At 49.2% G+C, this 20,006-nt stretch overlaps 1 protein-coding gene across 12 annotated transcripts in view; it reads right to left on the bottom strand.

The window, feature by feature from the left end:
• Positions 1 to 20,006, bottom strand: part of MDGA1 (MAM domain containing glycosylphosphatidylinositol anchor 1) — a 208,212-nt gene that overhangs the window by 33,722 nt on the left and 154,484 nt on the right. For 11 of the 12 annotated variants that reach the window (XM_042848492.2, XM_065590536.1, XM_065590540.1 and 8 more), the window contains 2 exons: positions 3,599 to 3,776; positions 2,441 to 2,464 (listed from right to left, as the gene is read on the bottom strand). In XM_042848492.2, the coding sequence (XP_042704426.1) occupies positions 2,441 to 2,464; positions 3,599 to 3,776 (202 nt within the window). The remainder of the gene's footprint in view (positions 1 to 2,440; positions 2,465 to 3,598; positions 3,777 to 20,006) is intronic. The other variant, XM_065590538.1, reaches the window with a different exon arrangement.

Here is a 20,006-nt window from a genome sequence, read left to right on the forward strand (position 1 = left end):
TCTTGCAGTAAGTGCCAAGAGATGTTTACTGACCACAAGGAGTCAGGGATCCAGTAAAACAACAGAAGGTATCACTTAACTTCTTAGAGTTGGATATATTTTTACTGGTTATTGTCACTCCTGTCTCTAACCTCAAAGTGCATGAAAGTTAAGCACCCCGTCCTCTCCCTTTGGATCGCTGCTGCACTTACAACTGTAACCATGCCACATGTATGCATGGCCCAACATCATTAACATCTTATTAGGCCAGAAGAGAATATGCATGAAGAAATAATTATATTAAGCGACACTCTGAGTCTGTAAATTAATCACCATTATGTGTGCCCTGGATCAAGCTGCCATGGGCATTAATCATCTCATCTTTGCCTTTTGCTCCAGAGAGCTGGGCATTCGGGAGGGAATTCAAAGTGGAAGGAAGGAAAGTTAAGGGCAGAGAGACACACTCTGATGATCCTGTGGAGCCAGCAGCTCCAAAGGGTGGGGTGCCATTCTGGGTTATTAACTTTGCAGCATGGACACAAAGCCAGCAGCCTTCGTGACCATATCTCGCTGGCCAGCAGGTCTGAAGGGAAGGAACGTTGCTATAAAGCGGGGATGGCCAAAGCAACGACAATGCAGTTGTTCTTGCACCTTTCATGCGGTGGGCAGGACCCACAAGGAGCAGCACATAGCTCCCAGCATTCAGTGCAGCTTGCCTCAAGATGGAGCACAGCATGTGGGACCTGCGACTGTTCCCCTGTATCGAAATATAAGGGGGGCTGCAACCGAACCCATTTGCATCAGTTTCGTTTTAGTCTTGTGGCCCTTGTCAAGCAGCCAAAATGTCAGATTTTGGAGGCCCCACTTCTCAAGTGCCCAAGGACATAGTCACCCTTGGGATAAGGGTCCTCACAGGATTTCCTGAGAGTTATGTGGAAATGAAAAGAAGTGGCAAAAGGAAAGATTTCTCCTATTCACTGAGATGGAATCTCTCCCCAGGCCAGGTGCAGAAGGGAATGTGTTCTGGACGCACAGAATACAGGACCCTGGCAATTTGTTTAATGTTTCCCAGTGGGTCTTCACCAGAGAAGGCAAGGAGCTGGGAGAAGGGGCCAAGGTGCAGCCCTCACTCAAGATTTGTGGGAATCGGAGGCACATGGGACACTTGAGGTGCCACGTTGCAGCATGGGGGAAGGGACATGCTAGTAGGAGGGAAGTCCCAGAATCATACGAATTACAGACAGAAAAGCCTCATGACTAGATAGGAAGCTATTGCCCCTAGCTAGAGCAGAACCTTTTCCTACAGCAAACTCCCTAGCGCAGGGGCTCAAAAACCTCTTCAGAGTGTGGACCACACCTTGTTTGAGAGAATGTCTCCTGGCTGCCTCCCGTCCCAGCCGCCATTGCCTAGACTCCTCCCAGCCACCATCACAGCATCCCTGTAGCAGCTACAGTACTTGCTTACATGGAAAGGAAACATTAGGAAAATACTGAATATATGTTTTCAAATTTGTTTCATTCAATTTGGCAGCTGGAAACAAGGAGGAGGAGCCAGCACTACGGGACCAGCCTGTTCTCTGTGGACCACCAGTCAGTGCTCTGTCAACATGGGAACCTCTGCCTTATTTACCTTGCCAAGTTTCCCGTGATTCAGCCAGTGGGGCTTCCACCCTCACCCAGAGGAGATGATTCCACCACTAGTTCTAACCCTCTGGGACCACCCTAAACAATCCTCTCTCAAGAACTCTGGGCACCATCCTATTCCTGTTAAACACCCAGGCCCGATTATTCAGAGATGCTGAAGACTCTCATCTCAAAGTCAATGGGCGCTATGGGTGCTCAGTACCTAAGAAAAATCAGGCCCTGCAGCCAGTCCCTAAAGCTTTGGGTTGGAAGTGTATCCCTCAGAGGGAATAACTGGAAGAGCAATGCCTGGGTGAAAGAACAATGCTGGGAAAGGAGACTAGGGAACGGGGGTGTGGGTGTTTGCAGGGGAAGAAGATCCATGCTGGAAAACATTCTCCAACATCCCGCAGGGGTATCAGGCAGCTCCCTTCCCAATTCAGACCAGACGGGTTATTTTGAAAAAGCCAGACATTGTTGGGACAATGCTGAGTTGCTGATGCCCCTCTTGATAGGAGCATGTTGCTAAAGTTAGGAGAGCCGTGTTGGAGGTCATATGTACAGCAGGTGTAAGTGGGGTGCGTTTCTTTGGTGTATTTCTCCTGTCGACATGAAGGGTTACAACAAAGAGCACTTGGTGGTGGAAGAAATTTTCAGTGCTTGTAAATTTCATGCTGTTTTAGGGGAATGGAACTGGCAAAGCCACCTGTGCCACCCAGCACCCCTGGCATGGCTGCACTTCCCCATTCTCTCTGGCAAGTCTGGTAGTTGCCTGTGGCTGCTCCAGCAGGTATCACTCAGTATAGTCAAAAATAAAACCGGAGGCCTCGTTGCTTACCTGCCGGGTTGGGATAGTTAATCGCTGGGAAAGGAAACAGAAAACAAAAGGGTTTAGAATAGCATTTGTTTCCCAAGGAAAAAAATCAAAACCTGAACAAAAAAGAAACACTTTGAGAAATGCCCAAATAACGCAGAGCCACTCCACAGCCCCTGAGTTCCAAATGGGAGAATCCCTGTGTTTGGGACACACCAAGGTCCTGAGTTTGTGGGTTCATAGTTCTATTTTCAAAATGCAGACAGAACCCCAGACGCAAACCTTTTGTTCAGCGCAAGTCCTTGGATCTAGTGTCTATGCAGGGCTACCCAAGCAGATTCTTTTATGGAATCCATTGGGAATGGGAAGGCTGGTATCCAGTAGGGGAATCAAGACAGCTTCATACCTGGTGGTATGAGGTAGCCCTTAGAATAGGGTCTGCCACCCTGCAGGAAATCAATAAGGTCTAGGCGCTGGTGTGCGACTAAAGGGGACTGGAATCCATGGGGAAATTGAGGCACAATAGTCACCCCATGGGAATGGAGGGTTGTGCAAAATCACATGGAAATGGAATAGATGGGTCTTACATGCCCAAACTCCTGAGTGAAACTGAGAGGGCAACTACCTGACAGCATATCAAAGTGTCCTGCAGGAATGTGGTGTGGGAGCAGGGAGCTGGGTGTATGGCCAGTGATCTGCAGGATCAGGGAGAGGGCCCTGCGCTCCACAGGAGTTAGAACACAGCTACAACACATTGGCTTAGCTACGAAAAGAGCTGTGGAATGAACTGCTCCAAGGCCCCCCAGATTCTCTCTCCTTTGTGGTCAGTCTGGCTACAACACAATGCCCATGGCTTGCACCCTAACATGAACGGAGGAGCCTAATCTCATCCAGCAGCAAAGGGGCCATGTAGCGTGACTGGGAACACTGGGCTGTGTGTGGCTGTAAAGCAAAGAACATAACATTATGTAAAATGAATTTGGCCCCCTACCCAAAGTCTTTGCATGGGGTCCCATGGTGAGGAAGGCTGCAGAGCCCTGGCCAAAGGGCAGTGATGGCACTGCGTCACCACAACACTGCATCACCCTGAGACTCCCTCCTGTAATCACAACCCAACAACCCAATGCTGAAGGGGACCCTGCCCCTGCTCTCTTGGGTGGGATGTAGGGGGAAGATACCTACGTTCCATGTACCGGATGATGCGGGCAGCCATATCACCAGCCCCAAAGTTGGTGATGGGCGTCAGGTGAACCTCATAGCTCTGAGGAACCTTCAGGTTGCGCAGGATGTGCTCCAGCAGCAGGCCTTTCTCCATCTTCTTCACAGGAATTAACGTTTGGACAGTGTTCCTCTGATTCAACTGCAAGGAAAAAAAATTAGATCCCGTGGAATCAGTGTTAGCGGCCTGAAAATGAGAGTCTGAAAGGCTCTGTGAGCCAACCAGACCAGGCCTCCGTTCCCTCACAGCCAGGCAGGAATGCTCTTTATAGTCAAGGCCCTGTGTAATCTACTGCCTTGAAATTGGCTGTAGAAGTCACTCCTTGTCACAGAACTGTGCTGCAGAATCTCAGCTTTCATTTCAAAGAAACAAAACTTCTAGCCCTTACGGGTGGGAAGATAACCTCGAAAATGCGACAGAAAACCTGAAACAATGGTTATGAGGAGAATTGCTCCATTTTTCTCAGTCAGGGCCCATAGACTCCATAACTCCATGCACATGGAATATGGCCCTTCCACAACATAGCACAGAATTCAGCATTTTTGCTGCACATTCCATTAAGTTGCGGCAGCCCGGCGCACTGGGCATCAGTTCACACGAGCATATCTATTGGACAAGCAGTACAGGTCAGCTGTTCAAGCCCCACACCCTGGGTTTGAAATAAGAGTCTCCCTTCTTCCTCCATAAAGGAGGAAGAAGTTGTAGAGACACGTAGGAAAATGAAAAAGGAGAAAGCACCTGGACCAGATGAAGTCTGGATATGCTGAAGTCACTGGGAAGGGACGGCTTCAAGGATTTTACAAGTCCATTCCATGATATTCTTAAGAAAGAGAAAATGCTGGATGAATGATGTAAAACCTTTGTGGTGCCCATGTTTAAAAATAAAGGTGATATTACAGTGTGTGTTAATTATTACCCATTTAAGTGGACATCAGCTACTATGAAGGTGTGGGATAAGATTACTGAAAAGCATCCATGAGGAACAGTTGAAATTTGGAAGGGTCAGCACGGCTTTATGATGGAAAGGAGCATAGTTGATGCCATATTTACTCTACGAATCCCAATGGAGAAGGTCAGAGAAAAGAGATGGCAACTGGTCCTGGTTTGCGTGGACTTGGAGAAGGGATATGATCGTATACTAAAAGAATTAGTTTGTGATGGAGAGGTGTACTGGAAAGATATGTCTATCTTATCCAGGATATGTATGATGGAGTGAGTACTGTAGTCAAAAACCAAATGGGGCGACAGGAGAGAATTTCCAGTAAACGTTGGCCTGCACCAGGGTCTGCGTTGAGTCCTTTTTTGTTTGCGGCTCTCCTGGCTGAGATAAGTGAGAATCCTGGAAGGGAATTGCCCTGGAAAATGCTATTCACTGATAACTTAGTGATATGTGCTGAAGACTGCGAGACCCTGCAAACCAACACTGTTTTCAGTAGGCAGGACTTAGTGTGAGCATTGGTAAGGCTGAGGAAGGAGGACCTACCATAAAGGATAGCACAGGCAGAGAGCTTAGAAGAGTGGAAGAATTGAAATAGCTAGGATCAATGGTTGCAGACAATGGTGTTCTCCTGAGTGATGCCTGACATCGTACCAAAGCTGCTTGGTGCAAATGCAGGAGCTGTGATACCAGTAAAGTTAAAAGGCAGAGTGTACAAAACGGTAATTTGACCCATCTGAATGCATGGAACAGAGACTTGGCCAGCCACAAGACATGAAATCAGTGTGTGCTCTCAACCACGGAAATGAAGATGTTGAGATGGTCAAATAGTTGGATGCTCTGTGATAAGAAATGAAATGAGGTTGGGAGGGGCCTAATCCAGGTTAGCCAACTGCAGAGAAGTTGGGTGAGACTAGGCTACGTTGGTATGGACATGTCCAGCAGAGACCTGAGAGTCATATTGGTAGGATGATCCCTGCAACGATCATGGACGGGAGAGTAAATCAGGCTGTCTAGACAACATCATGACTGCTGAGTGCTGGGCTCTCTGGAGAAATGAGCAAAAAAAGTCCATTGTCAAAAATGCCTGTTGCTGAAAACGATCACTGGTGAATGATCTATCATTGAGTGTTTTCAATGATGAGTCACAGAGGTGTGTGTTTGGGTGTCAGAGGGGTGGGAATGGAGGGTATGTCATGGAAATACATTACATTGCTCAGCAACGTTAGTGAATTTAGGGATTCTTGCTGCAGAATTTAGGGGAGCCCTTAGCCACAATATTTGATCCCATTGTGCTGCAGAGAACATGGGGCCCTGCTTATAGTCTCTTCAGCACTGCCTTGCCCAGTCCGGTGTGCAATGTCCCAAGCGATGGAGCTTCCTCCACTTCCTTTGATTGACTATCCCGCAACCTGATATTCAGCCTACCTATTCAGCTTTAATTTTGAATTGATTGGACTGGAATAGCAGAGGGGTGGAGGTGGGTAGGGTAGGCTGGGGCCAAAATATATGGGCAAAGCACCCAGCTTAGAAGGTCAGGGGAGAGAATGGGGATTGAGGGGCAGGATAAGATTAACACGTAGGCAAACGAGGCACATGACTAAGGCCCCCATTATTTTTTAAAACCAATGTGGGTCTGCCCCTGGCCTGAAAGAACTTCACATACTTGAGTGAATGGTATTGCGAGCTGGAGCCCTGGGTCACACCACCACTCAAATCTGGCCCAGACATTTCTCCATCATGACAAGGGGTTAGCCAGGCCAAAGCTGAGCGGCATTGTGACCCCGTGCTTCAGGCTGCAACGCCGCTCACTTTAAGTTCTTTCAGCGTGTGCACATATCGGCCCCAGGGGCTGGGCTGGCAGAGGAAGTCCTAACACCCAGCTGAGCCACACTGTGCCACGCCCAACGGAGGCAAGGACGGAGGAGGGCACTGGGTAAACAAACTGCTGCTTTCTCCAACAAGGTAGGAGTCCAGAAGTGAATGTTTGCCTAGGGCCCAGTAATGGGTTACTCTGGCCCTGTTGAGGGGCTGTGGCAGAGCTGTGTGTCTGGGATCCAGCACTGGAACAGCAAAGGGGGCTGCTGGTGAGGATTGCATTAGCAGAGCTGTTGGGAGAGACGGCATACACACTCCCTTCTCTGTCAGGTTCCAGCCCCTCACTGGCAGACACTGAATGCACTCATAGAATTCAAAACAGTGGCTACCACCAGAGTGTCCTTATGCCAGAGCCCGGTGCACTCCTGGGGTAGCTAAGACCTAGTTCCTTCACCTCAGGTTGTTTGGAACATTTGGAAGACTGATCATTGCACAATCCTGCTAAGCTGCTGGAATTGTTGCAGGTACAAGCCCCATTTCGATTCCCTCACGTGTAAGGCTCCTCTTGTGTCAGAGGCAGGACTGGGGTAGCAATAATGCGTGACCTGGCTGCTGTCAGGATCCATTTGCATTAGCAGTGGCACATCTGCACATGAGCACACTGGGGACTGATCCCTACAGCTCAGCCCGCCCGTCTGTCAGCACCTCTCACGTGTGCTCTGCCAGGCTGGAGCGTACCCAGCTCCCAGTGGCAGCGACCCCATGTGCCCTGGCTAGTGCCACCCCAGCAATTCCATGGAAGCCAGGGCAGCTCATGAGCCAGAGGCAGGGGGATGGATGATGCCAAAATGGAAAGATAATTACAGTCCTGAGCTGAGGGTCTTTGATAGGGGGAGCCTGATCCAAAGGCTAGGGCCAGCCCCTCCTTTAAGGCTCATGTATTCACCTGCCTCAGTCCCTGGGCACTGGGCAGACACAGCCAGCCAGGAGAAGGTGGTCAGGAGCCAGGGATCATTTCCCTTTTCTAGCCATTCCCCTTGGTAGAGAAACATAGAAAGGCAGGACTGGAGAGAAGCCTAAAGCTAAAGCCATGAAAACACCAGGGCACTTTGGCTGGTCAGTGGGTGGGGATGGGGTCCGAACTGCATGGCTCTCTACTGGGCTGGACATTGACTTGCAGTAGAACCCACCCCCTACTAAATCACCAGCACCACTTCCTGCAGCACCCAGGCTGTCCTTGAGGGGTTCATATCCAACGGCAGAACCAATCCGGCCTTGTGAGGCCTGGTGCGATCAAAGCACAGAGGTTGTCAGCCGGTGATATCTGAGGTGTTTGGAGTTCTTCACTTTTCCCTAGACATGAGAGGGAGGGGAGGCAAACAGGGGCACAGGGACCTGTTTGCTTTACTCAGCTGTTTGAAATGCACTTCAAAATACTTTCTCTTTCCCCACACTGCCCCACCAACATGCCCCGGCCCTGGAGGGGCCCTCGCCAGGGGGGCTGGAATAATTTGTATAGTGGGGGTGCCATTGAACCAAAGGGTAAACCCTGTATAGGATGGAAACTGCTTTAAGCCAGGGGTTGCGGAAGCCCCCCAGCACCCCTTGTTCCAGCACCTATGGCCCTCGCTAGGCATGAGAGGGGAACTCACTCTCCATGGCCCATTCAGACTTTGGTTCCTCTGTTGAGACTGTTCACAGTGGGGCCAACTAGTGCCAAAATGTGGTGGCAGTTCTCAGGCTGCGGACCCCTGTTCCCTGGGATCTGGGCTGACCCAGCAGCAGGGTCCTATAGACTTTTAATAGAATACCCTGGGAGACATCTACAGAATGCTTCAGAATTCCTACAGCTGGGAGGTCACAGGCAGTTCTATCGGCCTTTAGAGCAATTGCTATAGAGCCCTGGTCATTTCATCCACATTCAGTTTCACAGGCACCGATCAGCTCATTTCGCACAGGTGACATAAGTGTTACAGGGGTAGATCAAAGAGAGCAGCCCAGAGCTGCTGCAGCTTGCTAGGATTGTCCGGAGGTGCTCTGGGTGGGGGCAGGGGCCACTAGCTTCCCCGCCAATGATCCTGAGTTTTCAAACACCCACCCCGGCAAGAGACGTCCCCCTTGGTGTCCTGGGGTGATTGGCAAGAATGGGAGGCCCCCTCCCTCCTCAGTTGAGCAATTACTGAGCAGCTCTCCTTTCAGCCTCCCTCTGGCCCTCATGCAGTCTGGGATGAGTGGAGCCCACTCCTGCCAGGGATCGCCTCCTACCTCCTGCAGCCCCATAACTCACTAAGCCCCCTCTCTGTAGTCCCCATAGTCTGGGATCTTTGCAGAATTGACCTGGCACCATTTCTGGAAATGCAGGTGTCTCTGCGTCAGCGGCAGCACAAACCCAAATTTGCTACAAAGGAGGGGAGGGGCCATGGCCACTGGTAAAGGCACAATTTAAAGTGTGAAATTGCAGCGTGAGCGAGACCAAGGGCTGGTTCCAGGCAGCCTCAGCCACCCATTTGCTCTGTAAGCCAGGAGCAGGCGCTTGGTAGCAATGACCCGCTCAGGCCCAGCCGACAATAGTAGGGCTGAGGCCAGATCCAGCTCTCAGGTGCGTCCACCCGGGGCTGACAGCAGCAGTTCTGTGCAGAGCAGGTTACAGCTGCACACAGCAATCTGGGAGCAGTTTCTGTTATTCTTGCATTGCAATGCCATGCTGCCAGCGCCATTCTCCCCTAAATCTGTGCTCAACTCTGTGCTGCTCTGGCTCGTTCTCTCCCTTCCACTCTCTTTTCTCCTCTTGCTCATGCTGCCCCAGCGCTGTGGCCTAATATCACTCTGTGCCGTTACCAACACACACGCGCCGGCATCGCGGCTGGCCCCCTTATTAGAAATTCCCAAGCCTTGCACGCAAGTCTCAGCAATGAGCTCATTCATCACCGGGCGCGGGAAGCTGCCAGTGGAGCCAGAGCAACGCATAGTCTCATCTCTGCCTTCACCTCCTTCCATTTACAATAAGGAGAGGGAGGAAAAAACGTACCATTCCCATCAGCCTCCAAGTGCCTGCTGCAGACATTATGCAGGCTGATGTGGGGGGCGGGGAAAGCACATGTGGAGAATGGTGCACCAAAGTGCTTGGGAAGGGTGAAGTCACCCCCACAATCAACATGTGTGTACTCTCAAACAGGTGCACACACTTACACACATTCCTGCATTCATATACACGTGGACACATACACAGCCATGAATACCCCACAAGCATATGAATGCCCTGTGATGCTGGCAGACCAGATGCCAGCTCATGCCAAGGTCCCCCTGTCTCCACTGAACACTGACAAATACGTCGCTGGAAGCAGTCCGGCTCACCCGTGTCTTAGTATTGTTGAAAGAGATACGAGAAGTAGAAGAATGTGTTTAGACTTTATTGAACGCTTGCGAGTTGCTGGATGAATTAATCTCACTTCTAACGTCTGCATCCCATATTGTAAGGTAATATTTGAGCAGTTGTGTTGTGAGGCGCTGTGACTGTGTAAATCACCAGACAAGAGAGTGACACTAACTAGCAGGAAGTGCTGATCTGCAACAGGAAGTGTTATATCCTGCCCAACAGGAAAAGTCTATCAACACCAGACAGATGATTGTGGGATGTGAAAGAGGACAAAAGATGGTTGTTCGGCCCTCCCCGCTTCGAAGACAAGTCTTGCAGGAGGATTCCTCCCATCAGCTGAATTCACAGCTCAGAGCACAAGTGAGGAGGAATAAAAACCCTTAACAAGAAGGAATTGTATCTCTGTGCTGCTTGAACTTGGGGCGGGGGTGGGAGGGAAGTGCAAGGTTTACTACACATAAACAAGAGATCCTCAGTGCTTAGCCTGGGTTAACATGAAAGGACATACAGAGCTGGCTTATTACAGAAGCCTCTATTACAGTCTTATGTTTCAAAAAGTAACACATTTGTGCGTGTAGTTTATCTGCTTTCACCTTATAAATAACTCTCTGGTTTCTTTTCCTACTTGATACTCATGCTCTTGAGCCATTGTAGGCAGCTTTACCTACCCAAACCCCACCCCACCCCACCCCACCCCACCCCACCCCTACACACACACACACACACACACACACACACACACACACACACACACACACACACACACACACACACACACACACACACAGCTGCCTGCCCAAGAGCATCCAGGACTGTGTCTCCTAGTTCTAATCCTTCACCATCACACACTGTCAGCAGGTCCTTCAGGCTTGGCCTCTGCTAAAGAACCAGTCCTGTCTCTTGACCTAGTACCTTTGACATTTACAGGGGGAGGGATAGCTCAGTGGTTTGAGCATTGGCCTGCTAAACCCAGGGTTGTGAGTTCAATCCTTGAGGGGGCCACTTAGGGATCTAGGGCAAAATCAGTACTTGGTCCTGCTAGTGAAGGCAGGGGGCTGGACTTGATGACCTTTCAAGGTCCCTTCCAGTTCTAGGAGATAGGATATCTCCACTAATTTTATTTCTACAAGGTGCTGCTTCCAGCGTGGCCATTGGGCAGGCTGACTGAGAGGACAGACTCCATGTTCAGGGGCCTCAAATTGAGATGCATGGAGTTGGGCTGGTTTAGCTTACCCCTCCCAGCTGCTTTAAAAATAAAAATAATCACACAGGAACATGTAGAGTACAAGAGACCCATACCTTGTTATTTCTTCTGCTTGCAAAGCCCACGGCATTATGGAATAGGGGCTTTTCTTTTCAAATCAAATTATGTTTTAATCACCAATAAATAAATAAAATGCCTGTCAATAGCTAAGTGCTACAAATGATCCTACAACAAGAAAATGGCGTTCCTGGCCAACACCAGCAGCCCTACAATAATACACCTGTTTCTGTGCAGCACGGCACTTCTGAAGAACCTTGCCAAAACACATGAGTGCATTCACCTAGCAGTCACAAGCAACCCTATCACAAGTCAGGGAGTCATCCCAATATTCTTGCACGGCTCTGTAATAACAAACACCAGAGCGCACTGGACAGCCAGCACGAGCAACCCTACAATAACAAATCAGCATTTGTGTGGGTTCAGGATTCACGAGCAACCCTACACGAACAAACCAGGGTGTGCACCAATACAGTAAGCCATACAACACGCAGTGTTTGCATGCAATCCTACAATAACATAGCCGTCCTAGTGCTGGTGAGTCTCCCTACAGCAGTATATGCAGCTTCACAAGCAATCTTCTATTAAGAAACCAGCAGCGTGTGTGTGATGGAGAAACAAGCAAGCAGTAAGGAAACCAGTTTCAGTCCCAAGCCTCAGAGGGATTATCACAACCGACGAGAAAAAAAAAGTATATTAAAATTTTGCAGAATACATGACAAGCAGATTAGAGCAAAGGGACACAAACAACCACGAGCATCATGATTCCCAGAATCATTATTCATTCCTGCCACTCTCTGTCCTTATTTGTCCCAGCTCCCTGCTACGTCTCAGCTTGGAGCGTGAGCACTAGCCCTGCTCTCCTATATCTCCTCTTGCAACTCTTTATCTCTTGCCTCTGTTCTTTAAATCATTCTAATTCTCCTGGACGTTCCTTCCTAGACAGCAAATGAAGAGAGGGCGGCTGCGTGCACACGATCGTCAGCTGAGCACATAGCCAGGGTATTGGGAAAAGATCTCCCAACTCCCATCTCCAATCACACAGGCCCCTGTGCAGGGAATGAAGGGAAAGAAGATAGATGCGTAAACACAAGCTGGTGCAAAACCACCGGCACATAGACACCATTCAGTCTCGTTCCCTCCCCCACCCAGTCTCTCTCTCTCTCACACACACAGCCATGTAGACAAACTGTCTCTCTCAGGCCTACGCACACGTGTGTGATGTGGTAAGCTGCCCACCTCTCCCCACTGGATTGTTAGGAGCCAGCAGTCTTTGGAGCTGTCCTGCTGGTAGTGATCCTGTTAGGAGTAGGCAGTTGGGCTCTCCTGAGCTGATCCTGTCCAAGCACAGACAGGAATGATAACAGAGCTGGGGCCAGGAGAGTGTGAGGCCTGTAATTCCTCCTGCCTGCAGGGGAACAGGCTGCTCAAAGGGGCTTGGAAGAAGAAGAAGAAAAAAAGCATCAGCAACAGTGCTGAGTAAATAACCCCCAGCAGCCAGCGCTGCCTCTGTGACAGCCTCTTTGAAACGGTAGCCAATTAAGAACGGCTTCAAACGCAACAACGCTGGCAGCGATGGGTCCGGTTTGTCTCTCCCACATACCCACTAGCGCTGCACAGCCTCAGCCAAGCAGCCTATTTATGTCCAGTCCAGGAGTAGCCATGCTGGTGCTTGGGCTGTGATTGAGAACAAGGTGATGGCAGCAAAGAGGGACCGTTACACTGAAAGGCTGCACAAATCAGGATGCGAAACATCCTCCCCTTCCAGTTCAGCATCCAGCGGGTCTGAGAGGAGCAGGAGAAGGACCCATGATATCGAGTGAGCTCCATCCCCTAGGGCTGTGATCTCAGACATTCCCGCAAACCTTTCCTTTGGCTGGGAGTTTAAACAGAACGAGTGCCAGCTCAGACAAACCCACTGAGTTCCAAGTGGTTCCCCATACATAAAACCAAAAATGCTGTAATGAACTGCATCATGGCCTTCTACAGGAGGGATTTAGACCCACCCAGCCATGTGTCATCAGCCCTCTGCTGCTAACAGTTGATGGAGAGTCTCTTTTGGCTTGTGGTAGAGGCCTCTGTTTTGGGATGGGGAGGATATGAGTTCCGTTATTAATCATGTTTATTACAGTAGTGCCTAGGAACCAGTGAAGGACAGGGCTCCATTGTGCAAGGCACTGTACACACAGAGTAGACAGTCCCTGGCCTGAAGTTCTAGTCCTGCTGCTGCTGTGAAGCTGCAAGAAGCCCTGTAGAGGCAACTGTGAAGCTCCCAGGTGTTCATGGCCTTGTTAAAATAAAAATAAGGAATTTGTATAGCTTTACATCTTCAAGGATGTGTTCACACTAAGCAAGCCTCAGCATTCTTTATTACAAAGGCACACATCCACATTTCCTAGATGGTGAAACTGAGGCACTGAGCGGGTAAGCGACTCGCCTACAACCACATAGAATCATAGAATATCAGGGTTGGAAGGGACCTCAGGAGGTCATCTAGTCCAACCCCCTGCTCAAAGCAGGACCAATTCCCAACTAAATCATCCCAGCCAGGGCTTTGTCAAGCCGGGCCTTAAAAACCTCTAAGGAAGGAGATTCCACCACCTCCCTAGGTAACCCATTCCAGTGCTTCACCACCCTCCTAGTGAAATAGTGTTTCCTAATATCTAACCTAGACCTCCCCCACTGCAACTTGAGACCATTGCTCCTTGTTCTGTCATCTTCCACCAATGAGAACAGCCGAGCTCCATCCTCTTTGGAACCCCCACTCAGGTAGTTGAAAGCAGCTATCAAATCCCCCCCTCATTCTTCTCTTCTGGAGACTAAACAATCCCAGTTCCCTCAGCCTCTCCTCATAAGTCATGTGCTCCAGACCCCTAATCATTTTTGTTGCCCTCCGCTGGACTCTTTCCAATATTTCCACATCCTTCTTGTAGTGTGGGGTCCAAAACTGGACACAGTACTCCAGATGAGGCCTCACCAATGTTGAATAAAGGGGAACAATCACGTTCCTCGATCTGCTGGCAATGCCCCTACTTATACAGCCCAAAATGCCATTAGCCTTCTTGGCAACAAGAGCACACTCATATCCAGCTTCTCGTCCACTGTGACCCCTAGGTCCTTTTCTGCAGAACTGCTACCTAGCCATTCGGTCCCTAGTCTGTAGCAGTGGATTCTTCCGTCCTAAGTGCAGGACTCTGCACTTGTCCGTGTTGAACCTCATCACGTTTTTTTTGGCCCAATCCTCTAATTTGTCTACATCCCTCTGTATCGGATCCCTACCCTCCAGCGTATCTACCACGCCTCCCAGTTTAGTGTCATCTGCAAACTTGCTGAGAGTGCAGTCCACACCATCCTCCAGATCATTAATAAAAGGTATTAAACAAAACTGGCCCCAGGACCGACCCTTGGGGCACTCCGCTTGAAACCGGCTGACAACTAGACATGGAGCCATTGGTCACTACCCGTTGAGCCCGACGGGTTTAAGTGATTATTGCTACTTATTAATGGTAGGGCCCATAATGTTCTGGCCACTCTCCAGCCATTTCTATATAAATCAACTAGATTCATTGTAGGCAGCACGGCAGAAGTGGGATTTTAAGGGACTTAAGCATGGATAGGTTAGGGCTTTGCTGAGGAGCTCGGAGAAGTTGTACCATGCATAAGGGACCCCCTGGAAAAAGGCCCGGAGGCACTGTATAAGAAGCCGACAAGCAGGCTGACGAAGATGGGAACGCTGGTGGAGTAGAGGGCGACAAGCTCAGCAAGAGAAGATATGTATGTGGGGCAGAGCTCTATAGAGCTTTGAAGGTGACAAGAAGCTTAAATATGTCCTGATGGCGGATGGGGAGCCAGTGTAGGGATTCAAAGAGTGGAGAGACATGATCAAGTTGATGGGCAAAGAGGAGGAGTTTGGGCAGCTGCATTCTGTATGGACTGACTTGTTAAAGAAGTCACACAATGAAGCAATGGCAAAGCTGGGAATAGCACAGTTTTGCTCCAGATTGAGCCTTGATTCACCTGAAAGGTTCACAAATCTCAGAAAACGTTTTGACTGGAGCTGGGAGCAAACCAAATCTAGATTTAAACCCTTTCTCCCACGCCTACTGCACTAGTGACACTGATGGGCTTATGTTGCAGAGAGATTTGGTAGCCAAGGTCCCATTTATTCCACTCCAAAGAATCAGCAGAGAGTTTTTTAAGCAGTCACACAGGCAGCTCTCTCCTGGCAGGGCATCCTGCCAAAGATCCATATACTTCTGCAGTTCCCCTCCTCACTATCCAATGCCAAGCCTCCATCTCAGAGCACAGGCAATATCAGATGGGATCAGGACCGGAGAGCATGGTGTTTCACTTGACCCTGGGCCTGCAGTACAAGGGCTCATTTCTAAGCTGATAGTACCTTTCATTTGATTTTGTCAAGATCTCCCCCTTCACCCAGTGAATTTAATCCATTTTCCCTTCTGCTAGAGTTTGGATTCTAGAACACTGAACAATAACAAAAACAGGAACATGAGCACAAGGAGTGGAAACACGAACCAGGGGGAAAGAGGCTGATGGCGAATTAACAGAAGCTCAGACAAACTGGGGGGGGCCAAGTTCAGAGAATTTTGGGGACTCCTTCAGAGCATGGCCTTCAATATTTTCCACAGTGCTGCAAAATTTTGCAGCAACTTCCCTCCCAGACATACAGAAGTGGATGTGCGTGCCTGTGTTTTTGCTTCTCTAGGACGCCAATTATTATGCCATGGGGTGAGGCTTCAAAAGAAAGTTGGTTTGTTGTCTAGAGCTTTGAACCTATTTATTTGTAGGCAGACAAAAAAAAATCCTCACCTATTCCAGCCCAGTTCCTGTTCCCTAAGCATTCAGAGAAAGAAAAAACACAACCACATTCTGCAGCAAAGAGCTTCCCTGGGGATTAGGAAGAACCCTGATTTCTTTGACTGGTATCTGGCCATGTTGAAGCTCTGAAGATGGGTGCTTGGGTGATTCTGTTTAGGTATGAAACCAACAGCTGAGATATTTCTCTGAGCTTTGGTCAAACCTCTTGTGTCTTGGGTTATTTCCTACTCTCAGTTTTGGATGGACATCTGTCAAGAGAAGACGTCCCAGGACTGGAGGAAATTTCTCAACTAGTTTTGTTTCCACTTCCCCCACTGGATTAGCATGATTCAAATTATAGGCTTCCAGGGGGAAATAATCATTGCTTACAGATACAAAATCTACTTTGCACAGAAGGGTGAACTAAAAATTCATGTCTTTCTGTTTTGTGAGCTCTTGATCTAGTCAAATACGATGGTTTGAATGTCGCTGGTAAGCGAGCACGACATCCAAAGCAAATTCATTATTAAAGCCAAATGAATGGTCCCGAAACATATTTCGGCTAGCAGTAAACTGTTATTAGGAGAGTTATTCCCCTCCTGGGCTGAGCGGAAAAGAAATCCTAGCTCCAAATGGAAAAGGCATTGCGATCTTCAGCTGGGCTGCAGGGGAGGGCCTGAGCCAGCGAAGGCAGGAGACAGTCTCTCTCCCGCTCTCTCACCCACACGATCAGCTGCCCATCCTCATTAGGTGCCAAGAGCAGCAGTTTACAGCTTCCCAGAGAAGCCAAATTGGTGCTGTCATGAATTACTGTAACGGCTTGTTCCACACTCTTCAATGATGTCTTTCATTAGGGGCTGATGAGAAAGCAATATGTATTTTATTAACATATGTCCCCCATGTAAGAAGAACAGACCTAATCTTCACTCCATCAGGAAGAGAATCAAGTGAAATGTTCAGCCAAACTAAAGGATGCCTGGCAGCTGTCTGAGCCCTGGGTCTTACAGAGGCTGCACCACACCATTGATCCTGAGGTGAGGGGGAGCCTTGGCCTGGGATAAAGGTAGCTGGCCAGACATCGGGAGGGGAAGCCGTGGGCTCCTGCTCCTTCCCCCCTTGAATTTAAATGAGTTTAGTGCTAGTGAAAGCCAGGTGTGAACGAAGCCTGAGTGGGACCTAACTCAACCAGAATGTTGGTGCCTCCTAAAATACCCCTCCTCCCCATCACAGAAACACTTCCTTTCAGCTTGATCCTCCTACCCCTGTGCTCCAATAGGCTCTTCCTCCTCATTTCTCCGTGCGCTCCATTATCTTTCCCTCTCGGTCCCTCAGGTGCACAGGGCCCTGCTGTTTGGGCGAGGGCCTCTCAGACCACAAGGCCAAGATCACAAGATCCTGACTTCATCTGTCCATGCTGGGAAGCGCCTGAATTCACACCACACAGCTTGAAGTTCTCGCTTTATCCCCAGCACAGGCAGAGCCTGGGCCAGGAACAATGCTGCACCAACGGGCCCCACTCCTGCCAAGGAGACATGACGTCTAGGAGTCAGAGGGGAATGCCATCACCACAGCCTGCTTGCTTGGCCTCCCTGCCAACGACAGAACCCATTGTGGGAGAGTTGGCAAGGAGACTTATTTTAAAACAAAGTGCAGAACTGTTTATTATTCGAGCCGAGCGTTCCTTAAATGGAACCTACTGGCACCCTCTCTGGCACACCACCCCCTGCCTAATGAAACCACTTACCCAAGTCAATCCTACAGCAGGGCACCCTGGCAAACGGCTGGGCGCCCAAGGGCCATCCCTAATTTCATTGCAATTGCCCTCACCTTTAGTACAAAGGGAGAATACAGAGTCCAGCACAGAATCCTTCTCGAGCCAAGCCACCTGCCCATTTGGCTCAAGATAGAGCTTTGCATGCTGGGATTGTTGTCCCCATGGGCCTAACCTGGATATGAAAGGTGGCTCACCTGAGGTCGCATTATTGAGCTCTGTGAGCCGCACTTTGGCAACCCCTGGGCTATAGAAGCTTTTTAGTGTTTTATTTGATGGGAAAAGGTCATTGTACATAATTGCAAACAGTTACAGAAAGCAATTTGTAGCAGTGACTATAACCCTGCTTCTGGGCTGTGGAAATCCAGCTGCCCAGCCTGCAAACGTTTCATAGTCTAGCTCTAGAGGGGAGGTTTTTTTCCTCTTTTTGACAAGATAATGTACTCTTCCAACAAATCACAGCCACAGAATATGGCACGCACCTCTCTCTCTTACAAAGGGATCCCTGAGCAAGGGAAACACCTCCACGCACCGAGGGGAGTACGCACCTGGCTAGTTGATACTTGCTCCAGGAGAGATTGCAAACCCCAACATGCACTCCCCCTGCTTTGGCTCTGGCTCCACTCTCTCCTCCACATCCACACACAGGCAGCTTTCATGAATGAACTGGGGGAGCGAAAGAGAACAAAAAGAAAAGGAAAGAAAGCGAGGGGAGGAGAGGGCAAATATACATGAAAAAGGCCAAGGAGAGGGGGGAGCGGTGGAGGTAAGCTATTGAAAATGGTAAATGAAGTAAAGAAAGGAAGCCTCAAGCAGCATCCCAACCTTCCGATAGGGACTCTCAGAATGACTCAGTAACTAGCACGTACTCCTTAAAGGCACCAAAGGGAGGGGGGATAAGAGATAGGCACAGAAGGCTCTGTTGCTTTTCTCTTTGATGCCTGACTTGCATTTCTCTTCCTGTGCTCAGCTCTGTACAATACTGGCTGCCTATGTGAACAGCCAGCTGGACAGGAACAGGCAAGGTGGCGGGAACTCAACAGCTCACACCTGTAAGGCTGGCATAGGAATACAGTGCAGGTGCTCTTCTCTCCCCTCCTTTCCTGAATTAGCACCAAGCCAAAGCCCCAGCAGGGAAAGAACATAAGAATGGCCATAGTGGGGCAAACCAAAGATCCATCTAGCCCAGTATCCCATCTTCTAACAGTCGCCAGTGCCCGGTGTTTCAGAGGGGATGAACAGAACAGGCAATCGAGTGATCCATCCCGTCATCCACTCCCAGCTTCGGGCACTTGGAGGTGCTGTGCTGCTGGAGTTAGACAGGTAGACAAGGCCCTGCAGTTAGCAATCACTGGAGATCATATGGCCCTTTTATAAAAGTTGGAGTATTAGTTCTACTGTCCTAGTGGAGCTAACGATGGAAAAAAATTATTCATAATTATTTGTTTGTATTAGAAAGTTAACCCACTTTCTGCGTTTTCTCTCAGACCACCAAGCACTTCAGTTTTACTAGCACAAATACTCACGAAAAGTGAATTTTAAGATCAAATTTTCACTGAAAAGTAAATTCTGAATTGCTGGTTGGATTGTAACACTCACAAGTTACTCTCTGGGCTGTGTAGATTAGTTATGGAAATTAGCCAATCAGAGAACAGAAACAACAGGGAACTGATATATCTAACCTGCACGGCTGAAATTGCCAGTGTTCCCAACTAAGCACTTGCAAATGAGCTGCAGACCAAGGATTACTGGCTGCGTACCTTCCTGAATCACAGTCAATAACGAATAAATCTGACCGTTTAATGATTGTTCATGAGCAATTTGTGAATAAAACAAGTCAAAATTAATCAAATTATTTGTTGTGAATCATTTGCTGAACTCCTCCTGGGTGCACTAAAACAGAGACTCACTAGCAGAGCTGACAGATGTCAGGCTGGTCTAATGTGGGATTTACCTTCCCCTGGCTCATCCAATAGGAACCAAGCTGAACTGGTATCAGCTTGGAGACACTGCAGGCATACAGGATTGCACTGAACCGCTAAGCTTGCAGGAAGCACTCTGAGCCTCTCCCTGGCAGAGCCAGTTGGAACCATATTGCATGATCTAGCAAACACCCTCCTGCCCGCATCGCATGGCTGCAGTGAGCCAGCCCCAGGTGGGAGGAGTCACCTGCCCTGGCCCCACTGTGCTGGTCCCAAATGGAAGCAACCCTTTGTGGATTTAGTTAGCACAGAAATTGGCCTGCATAGCATATATATATTTGAAATTAGAAGGGAGCACCCTCCTCTCCCAGCCCCAAAATATCCAACTAGTTTGGAGTCTTTCCAACCCTTCAGACCTAGCAGAGAAGCCCGCATGCTAGCGGCTGCCCTCACAAACCCATCCCACTG

This window comes from Chrysemys picta, chromosome 3 (assembly GCF_011386835.1).
Source record: "Chrysemys picta bellii isolate R12L10 chromosome 3, ASM1138683v2, whole genome shotgun sequence".
NCBI lineage: Eukaryota > Metazoa > Chordata > Testudines > Emydidae > Chrysemys > Chrysemys picta.